This window comes from Leiobunum rupestre, chromosome 8, assembly GCF_980474605.1.
Source record: "Leiobunum rupestre chromosome 8, qqLeiRupe1.1.hap1, whole genome shotgun sequence".
NCBI classification, from domain to species: domain Eukaryota; kingdom Metazoa; phylum Arthropoda; class Arachnida; order Opiliones; family Sclerosomatidae; genus Leiobunum; species Leiobunum rupestre.
In genome coordinates, this window is record NC_143391.1 from 21,185,369 (window position 1) to 21,195,690 (window position 10,322).

General features: G+C 38.8%; 1 protein-coding gene across 1 annotated transcript; it reads right to left on the minus strand.

The window, feature by feature from the left end:
• Positions 1-8,373: 8,373 nt before the first annotated feature.
• On the minus strand, positions 8,374-9,417 carry LOC149932721 (zinc finger MYM-type protein 1-like). The gene has a single exon (XM_090157171.1). The coding sequence runs from the start codon at positions 9,415-9,417 to the stop codon at positions 8,374-8,376; it is 1,044 nt and encodes a 347-aa protein (XP_090013297.1).
• Positions 9,418-10,322: the final 905 nt, after the last annotated feature.

The window sequence follows — 10,322 nt, forward strand, 5'->3', positions numbered from 1 at the left end:
ATTTGAAATATATTAAGGGTTTCCGGAGTTAATAGAAGTGACCATAATTCATTATGATTATGGTAATTTGCAAAATTCGTGTCCGGTTAATCATCTTTATTAATGGTTATAATAGAATGGATAAATAAGCCTACATGTACCCATATATATATTTTACAGAAAATGAAATAATAAAGCCGTAAATGAAATGTTCCGAACACTAAACTCGAAACGCCCTCGTCAATTTTCCACGCGTGTGTTTTGTAATCAACGGAAAAGGACTTCCAATAATCGAAGTAACGTTCACCTCGGAGAAAAAGAACACGAGCGCTTTTCTGGAGACGGCCGCAAAATGAGTCGGCTGGGAAATATCTGGGCACATTGCTTTACCGAAAGGAACGCGCTTCTAGCAATAAGGGTCTCCAGCTTCGTCGTAGCGGTGCTTAATTTCGTCGTTCAGACGGTTTTGACTACCCTCATATTTTTAAATGGTCCATCGTTCCAGATAACGGTCGTGCGACTGTTCTTCAGCTTCTACGCGTACACCGTTCTTCATCTCAGCGCAATCAGCCTCCATCAAGGTAGAAAACCGGTCAACCCTCATCGAAAAATAGCCTATTGTCCGAAGTCGTGTAATGTGGTCGTGATGGCTATTACTCTAATTGTGTACGTAATAGCGAGCACCGTCCTAATTAACAGATTACCAGTCGACGATTTCGACATGTATTTGAAACTTCACGTCAGAGGGAGAAAAAGCCAGATCTTCAACGAGGCCACCCTAGCGTTGAACCGAATAATGCTCTTTTTGGCCTTTGCCGTCACGATAGTATCTTTCATAAACTTTCTCCAATTTCTGAACGAATACAACGACTACATCAAGGACTTGGATAATTTACGAACGTGCGTTTTGAGTTTACACGGTGGAAAGACTGGTGCGAAACTAACACTGAAGTACCGTCTGCTTTGTTGCCTTAGAAATTTCAAAGTATTTACTCGTTTCTATTCTCAAAATGTATTTTTTCTGGCTACTTGCTTTCAATCGGGAATCATCTTTCCGGTGGTACATTTCGTGCTTGACAAACGCTTCAGCGCGTTCGGAGACCTGATGTTTATCATTCTCCCGTACTCGATCGTTTCGCTGTACATCTTAGTTCGAACCTCGAAAAAGGCGGGGGGCGTTCAGGAAGAGGTGTGCCACACTCTTGGACAAATGGTCCAATGGTCCTTTACGGGGAGATCAACCACACGACGACTTTTCAAGTACAAGGAATGTTTGCTTCAAGCTAAGATCAAGCTCGAATTGGCGGGGATGTGCTTGGTAGATAATACGGTGCTGTTGGACGTGTTCGTGGGAGTTTTCAGTTTATCTGTTATTCTTTATCAATTAGCTCCGCCACTCCCATTTCCGTAGTGACGAAAATATTAAATAATCTTGCTTAAATAACGAATTTCAAGATTAGTCGGAAAAAATGTTTAAATACTCTTTCCGAATGTACCTCATAGCAATTAAATCGAAGAATCAAGGTTTTCAGTTAACTTGGCAAATACTTTAATAGATACATCTCGTGACACTTCGAAAGACACGCTTTATAAAAGTACACTAGAAACCTGATGATAAACAAGTGCGTGCGTCAAAGCCATGAAGAGGAGAATCGATTTGAAACAGCAATAACATAATTATTCTATTTATTACTAAGTAGATTTCCATTTCTAGAAGGTCTTTTATTTTAGATAAAACTCGCGGGTTGACAGTTACCGCAGTCAAGACGACGTAAACCTTTAAAGGCGGTCAGTTTCGAAAACATTTTCCATGAAACGGCTGATAGTATCGTTCTCGAGACAGCCGTGCGGTAAAGCTATCCGGGTTTTGAATATTTTCGGTGTTATTGTAACTTTCGTAAACTTGGTTCTTCAATTGGTAATATTTGTTCCCCTTTATCATCTTGAAATAATGACCTTTGAGCAGTTAATTCTCCGGATATTTATGGTAATAAACGCCTTCGTAACATTCTCGCTTTGTCTTAATCTCTGTTGGAAACGTAAGTTTCACACGGTTACGATGAGAAACAGTCGACATTGGTTGTTGAGGAAAAATATCGTCATCTGCATCGCCGCTCTTCCAGTCTATTGCTCTTCGGTAGTCTACATCGCTCTCGGATTATCCGAAAAAGGATTTCAAAGTTTTTTAAAAGAAAAGGTCCCTAAACTTCGGCCGAAAGTGGAAAACTTAAACCTCATAAAAACATTGAATCCGATGGTAGCGGTTTTTATCAATACTACGTTTCTCGTCGTCTCCTTCAACCTTTTATGGTACTTGAAGGAATACACGACCTACTTAGAAGAGTTGAAGTCCTTGAAGGTGGAAGTAGAGCGAATGCTCCAAATGCATCAACTGACGTCGTTCAAGATCAAATCGCTTTTGAGGTTTCCTCTGTACGGCTGCGTTAAAAACTTCAACGCTTTGATCAGACGGAGTTCGCTGACAGTTTTTCTGTTTCACTTCAATTTTTCGAGTGGCTTTATGGTACCAGTTTTCTACTTAGTCCTGGAAAAGAAACTCAGCACGTTCGCGATCGCCTTATTTTTAAACATGATATATTCAACGGTGACCCTCTTCAGTATCGTAACAGCGTCCGACGAAGCCGGAAAGGTACAGAGCGAAGTTTGTCATTATTTTGCTACCATGCTTTCTAGAAGAGGTTTGAGAAAAACGACTGTGAAAATTCTTCTCAAATACAAGGAGTGCTTCTGGAGGGCAAAAATTAAAATGAATTCTTGGGGTACTTCGGTTTTGGACGTTCGATCTTTGAAAGAAGTAATAGCGGTAACATTTAGTCTGTCTATTATTTTGTATCAAGTTACGGATATAGTCGACAATTCGATGGAGGTAAAAACTAATGAGTTTTCTTGTTCCCGTAATTGTAATGTTTCTAAAGTTTGCGGGTGAATTTATAATAATAATACTCAGAAAAAAGAGTAGACGTAAAAAGCTATTGTCATTTATTTGTTATTATAGTAAAATATTTAGTTTCGTTTGTTTGGTTTTTTTTTATTCCGATACGTGTGATTGTGCAAGAGTAGACAGCTATTCGCGACCAAAACGAGGTTGCGCCTATGATCAAGCGTCTGTTACAGACAAATTAAAAAGTCATGATAATGTTTTTTCTTAAATAAACTTATAAAAATATAATCAAACGATACAAAAATGATATTAAAATCGAAGTATCATTATTTATAATGTCAAATTTACTAATAACGATGAGGAAAAACTAATAGCGTCTGCTTTAGCCACTACCTTGTAACGACCTCTAGTGATCTAATTAATAAACATCATTTAAGTAATTAGGAAAACTTATATTAGGCTATCTTCGGGGTCCTGGAAACATTCCTCGAGCTACCAAGTGATTCAATTTCCTTTCTATGGTTAGGCTTCGCTTGAGTAGAGGATTTCTATTTATAAATATACTAGCCGAGCCCTCAGCTAGTTGTGTGTTTCGAGACGCTCCACCCCAGTACGCCCCCCCCCCAACCCCTTTTTCAAATGGGATAATTTCCCTTTTCCCCATAGTCGAACCACCGCAGTAAGGCCCCCCCTCCCTTTTTCCATGCGATAAATTCCATGGTACCCTTAACCCCATAGTCGACCTCCCCCGTAAGGCCCCTCCCCCTTTTCCCATGCGATAATTTCCATGGTACCCTTTTCCCCAAAGTAGAACCACCCCAGTAAAGCCCTTCCTCCCCTTTTTTCCAATGTGATAATTACCGGGGTACCCCCAGTAAGGCCCTTCCTCCCCCTTTTCTCCATGCGAGAATTTCCGTAGTACTCCCCTTCTTTTCCAATGCGAGAATTTCCGTGGTACCATTTTCCCAGCAAAAATAACTCAACCCTGTACCACTTTAAACCCCCTGTATCCAATGGCTGATGCATTAAGGCCACGGGACTAACGTACGCCGAGAGCGCCACGGGACTTTCAAATCTTAACACTAAGACGCGTTCCCCCTCCTCGTTTTCTTCGGCGGTCTTAATGTGTCTATTATATCGTGACTGTTAGTCGATGAAACTACAGCTTCTAAGTAAATGCCTTAAAAGACCCCGGAACGATCGATTTTATTTCGTGATGTATTCAAAACGTAAATAAAAATGGCTGCCCATGTACGTAGAAACTATAAAAGAGTTCTACTAAATTCACCGTTCCGTTTCATCATAGACAGTATATATCCCTAAGGGCTCGAGAATACGCTCTGATTTTTAAACCCCACTCAAAAAGTTCGTATCGATGCATCATGCAAAGGCCCCAACTGCTTTGTTATGTTTACGTGTGTTTGAATAACAGAGCGTCGGTGAGAGAAACAACGACGTGAATGCACTGGATGGTAGACGATTTCTCGTTCCCTTAGGCATATATACTGTCTATGGTTTCATTATAAACTTTTTGACGCGTTCGCGGTACTAAGTAGTTGCCTTTTTCTCATTATGCAATTGGTGTCTTTCATTCATCTTCTAATAGTTGGTTCGCGGTTCGAGAACTTGCTGTGGACGTCTTTTCTCACCTTTTATTCGAGTTCTATGTTTACTACCTCGGTTCTTCTGGCTTGGAAGAGAAAAAAGTACGCGGTGGCTTGTAGGCGTAAAGACAAACGTTGGATATTCCGCAAGAGCGTCGTCACCTGTTTAGCAGCGCTGCTGGTGCTCGTCGCGAGGGTTTTGTATTTTGGAGTCAGTGAACACGACTTGGAAATTTTACCAAAAGACACGGCAGTCAGTCGACGGATCTGGCCAATTACGATCAATTCTTAAAAATGATTAGTAAAGGTTTATTTTACGCCTCGTTCGGCTCATATATCAGCGTGTTTCTTAACGTTGTTGGGTTCTTGAAAGACTACACAAACCGCTTGGAAGAGCTTAAGGACTTGAAAACGACGGTAGACAGAGCCAAGACAGTGGCATTTTCAAGTCAATTGACGTCGAATAATATCAAATTAACTTTGAGGTATCCACTTTACCAGTGCCCCAAAAATTTCAAGGCGATGTCCAACGGATACTCGATGGTGGTTTTTCTCTTCTTTTTCATTTACGCCAGCGGTATTATGATTCCCGTTTTCTCTTTCGTCATACAAATGGAATTTACCAAATTCGGGCTGACCTATCTGGTTTTCTTGACTTATTCCGCGATCATGTTATTCGCCATCACCGGCGCGTCCGAAGACGCGGGTCTCATTCACACGGACATCTGTTGCTTATTGGGAAACATAATTGGGCGCGGACACTTAACTAAATCTACAACGAAGACTCTTCATAAATACAAAGAATGTTTCTTGCGGGCCAAAATTAAGATGAATTTGGGAGAAGTTTCAAAATTGGGTGTCCAAACTTGGGTACAAGTTGTCATGAATACGTTTAGCGTAGCGATTGTGTTGTATCAGGTTTAGTTAATGGGGAACACCCCTGCCTGTCACCATAACCAAACCGAGGAATAAACCTTATTAGAAGTTTGTTTTTTGATAAGACGACTTAAAATACTTTTTTGAAGCTACATTTAGACTGTAGTTCTAATGTAGATAATGACTTACTTGGCACGATAAATGTTAGCCCTAAAACCTAAAAAAAACAAAAATAATACTTTATGAGAATGTCTACGAGTAGAATACCCATGAAATTGTATACAATATTATAGATTTAAACTAACCCATCTACGGTCTCACAAAGACGTTTGTAAAGCCCGAATGCCTCGATTCTGAATTTTTGCACCCACATAACATCTTTAAGAAGTCATGACTACAAATAGTGTCTTCTGGTGGCTTAAATTTATAAGGCATTATAAGTCGTTAGATGACTTGAGCCAAAGGTGGTGCCTTGGGTATTAGCCTAGCTGATTATTAGACTTGTCTCTAACTACGCCAGCAAACCGATATTAAGTACTTATCATTCTTCTATGCCTGAGATCACTCGAAATATCGTTATTATGTAAGACAGAATATTTTCTCTAAATCCATGCTTAAAAACAAAAATGTGATCGTATCTAACTGTGTAAAACTTGAACTTTAACGGTGATGTTTCACGTCTGTTAAATTTTTATTATTGATTACATACGTTTGTATTTTATTTCAATTTTTTACTCTATTCTCATGGAATAACACTCTAAATTAATTTAATGGTATTGTAATTCTAGACGATGTTCATGAACTTGCTGGTTTTCTTTTTCACTGTTTTGATGAGCAATAAAACATTTATTTATTTGATTAGACTAAGAAAATATTGGTCATTGTTTTTAAATAATATTGCCATAACGGAAAACCATTAAAGAAAACGGTATGAAAGAGATAAACTGACAAAGCAAACGGAAATGGAGACTGAAAAACCCACTGTGTCCGAAAACTGAGATCATGCCGATGCACTCTGCTGTTTCTATGGTCCTCCACGACTATAGTAGCGAGAGATACCACTACGCATTAATTTTGTAGAGTTGTAGAGCGTCATCGAATACGTACGATTATAATTATCGTTAGTTCAATGAAAAAAGATCGATTTTTTACTGAAAAACACGACTCGAAGTCACTCGATATACAATTTCAGTTCTTTTCGATTACACACTTTTACTACTAAGAATGACTTAATCATTCTTTCAAACTGATTTTTCGGATGTCACTTAACTATTTGTTTTACAAAAAAATATTTGCATTTTCATTCGCTATGTGGTTTTATTTTTCTTAAAACAACGCTTCCTTAAAAATAAGTGTTGAAAAGTTAGTTCATTAAATAATTAAAGAAAATGGCAATTATATTTAATTTGATCGTTTATTGGATAATAGTTTATTTATAATTTTTACCCAAACATTAAAGCGTCCAAACTGCAGTTGGGGATGGATGGTGTGGAAATCCCCAGTGAGGGTTTTCGTCCTGCCATAAGTGATTATTTTGATGATTCAAAGGTGGAAAATGAACATTCATCTGGGAATAAAACGTTGCGGATAAATTGGGGATTGTGGTCAACAGCATTTAGTAACCAGTTGCGGAAGTCGAATCGTTTTTCGAGATCTCCATCTCCTAAGCCTTGGTGCAGCGTAGCTCTGTACGGGTGGTAGTGATTTTTGGGTTAATATTTTCCAAATATGAGATTTACTACAATCCAAATTATCACTTGCTGTGGAACAGCTACTGCGAGGGTATGCAGCAAAATATGCAAGTACAGTGTTCTCAAAGTCAAAATAATGTGGTCCCAAACCACGAAACCTACGTTGCACATTACCATAACCAGTAGCGCCGCCAGGATTTTTTCCCAAGTAGGCACCTATGAATTTAGAGGCCCCCCTCTACGCAATAATTTCAATCGATAATTTCACGTTTTTTTCTTATAACTAAACTCTCCGTTTTGAAAGATTTCACCGTGTTTCTTATTGCAAAATTATGTGAAGCTAAAATTAAATTATTTTTTTCGTTTGTCCCCCAGTTTAGCCAACATTTAGATATCCCCAATTCTTATTTTAAATATTAAAGTCTTTTTACTCAATGAATGACACTCTGCGATTAGAGCTCTTCCCAAATTCATCAACCACTAACATCGGATGTTCTTTTAAATGATTCGATAAATCTCGATTAATGGATAATGTGGCCAGGTTGGAAAGTCTATCCTCTCGCATTGTTGTTTCAATTCTATTCAAGGAACTGAAACTCCTTTCAGAAATAGTATTCACCACGGGAATACACAGAATAACTTTATAGTACTTAACTAAGTCGGGAAAGCCACCTTCCATCGTCATTAGATAGTGATAACAGTCTGTTACGCTTTTCAAATTTTTCGATTTGATTAAATTTCTAGCTATTTTAATTTGACCTTTCAATGAATCTAGGTCGAAATTAAAGCGAGTGTATATTTGGCAGTGGGCTAGGACGTCATTTTCTATGAGAAAGTTTTCCGAGTCGAGGTCAGACGCAGTTATTCCTTTAATTAGGCTATTATTTTCTAAAAATTGGTTTTTCATTTCTGATATAAATTTATCGATTATTTGGTAGTAAGTGGATCTCAACTGTTCATTTAAGGTATTTGCTTCAGTGTTTCGGTTTCCTGTTGTACACGTTACCACACTATGCTTTAGTCTTTGATTAGGGATTATTTTTCGTTTTCTTAAAGCTAAAGGTGCAGTGTTGCGATCGGGAACCGTGATAAAAACGGATTCAGCTAACTTAGAAGCTTCCTCCCAAATTAAGTCGAATTTTTCGGGGTTCCTTACTTCCTCTAAGGTAGTTATGGTAGCTTTGCAAATAGTGATAGCTTCAGTTAGAACGACTCTCGAACTTTGTAAATATTCCGACAAGGAGTTGGTAATACCTAATATTTCATATAAAGCCGTAATCAAAATCAAGTGAGTGAAGTTTTGTAATTGCAATATGTACCCTCAACACTCGGCAGCTTCTTCGGGCTTACCATTTTCTACCAAGTTCTCCAATGCTAATAGAACAGAATCAAATCTACTTCTGAAGGAATGAAGACCTTTTTTTTTGCTCCACCACCTAGTGTCGCAGCTTTGCGGCATTTTAAGAACTATTTCGTAGCACACCTCTTTTTGAGAATTATCAAAACATTTACTCCTGATAACTGAATTGCTTTGGAAATTATAGATCGCTTGAACTAGTCCGAGTAATTCCCTAAACGCGACCATATTGGAGCAGCATTCAACCAAAACTAAATTTAAACGATGGGCATAGCAATGGACGTACGGACAATTTCCACCTACTACCTTCTCTATTTCAACCCTCACCCCTTTTACGTGCCCACTCATTACACTGGCCCCATCATAAGTCTGAGCAACGCAATTTTCAATTTTCAGTCCATTCTCCGTCAAAAGGGTAATTATAGCCATGCTGATGCTTTCAGAGTCGAACTTATGCAAATCTGTGTATGCTAAAAATCGCTCTACTACACCAATTTCCTTTCTAGTATACCTAATACAAACACTCAGCTGTTCTACTCCCGCATTATCTCTAGTCCCATCGGCAATTACGGAAAAGAAACCACCTGATTCATTATGCTCCTTTACCATCATTCGCCTAACAAAATTTCCACTAAGGTTAATCAGCTCATTTTGGACAGTGCTATGTACGTATTTAGCATTATTTGGAATACTTTCGCACTTGGCTTTTAAGTCGGGACAATTTCTCTTTAATAAATCTAAAAGTTCTACAAAATTGCCCCTGTTCCCATTTTCATCGTCCGACCTATGCCCCCGAAGAGAGATATCTTGTTGGGCGCACAGTACTATTATCTGCACTTGAGCAGCTAAGACATCTCTATTTCTAGCAACGTCTGTTTTATGATGCTGATCAACCTGACATACTATTGAGCCTCGAGATTTCGATTCCCAATAGTCTGAATATTTTTTATAAGACTGTTGGTGTAAATATTTAGTCGAAGTAAAGTGTTCTTCGAACTTTTTGGCCATATTTTTCCAGTCCGAAAACCCCTCAATAAATCCCTTATTTCTGCCACCTAAAAAATGCCGACAACAAAAACAATAAACTTTATCGTTGCTACAGAATATTCGAGCATTTGGTATTTGGTGTACCAAGAAGAATTGAAGCCTCGGTTTTTACCACCCATTAGGGTTTTGGGAAAAGACGCGAGGGTGGGCTGAAGTGAGCTTTAGCCCCCCTGCATTTCTGAGAGGGGCCACATATTTATATTAAAAGGGCCACATATTTATAATTAAGAGGCCCCATATTTGAATTTATGAATTTTCTTTATCTCTAGAAATTTGTTTTATTGCCAAGAAAAATGTTTCTGGAAAAAATCAATTTGTTTACTCAATAAGATAGTAGACCATAAACAGATAGATTCGGGAGGAAGGGAGCGGAAATTGGGAGAAAGTTGAATGGACAATAGAAAGAAAAGAAAGGGAATTTAGGGAAATACCCCGGGCGTGCACGTGTCCCCTCCAGGTCGGATACAAGGTCATAGGGCGTCCATTAAACGCGACGAGAGCCGCACCAAGAAAACGACCTTGCTCTTCTCGCTTCCTGGAAAATTTATAAGGGGTCACTCCATGGTTGTAAGGGCCACAAAATTCTTTAGGGCCACAAAATAATTAGCCCACCAGTGAAAAAACCTTAGCGCCGCTACTGCAGACAATCCTTATCTAAACTAATATCTAAAGCAATTAATCTTCTTACGTTTGAACACGGCCGCCTCGAGATCTGCTTCGCGCACGGCCGTGGTTTGAATTGTCTATTTTTGCACTTGAGGCTCTTTTAGAGGATTCAACCCAAATTTCCGATAACTCAGAATTTAGAACTACCTCCTTAGCCGGACTGACATCGACATTGGGTAAAACGTCAACAAACAACTTTT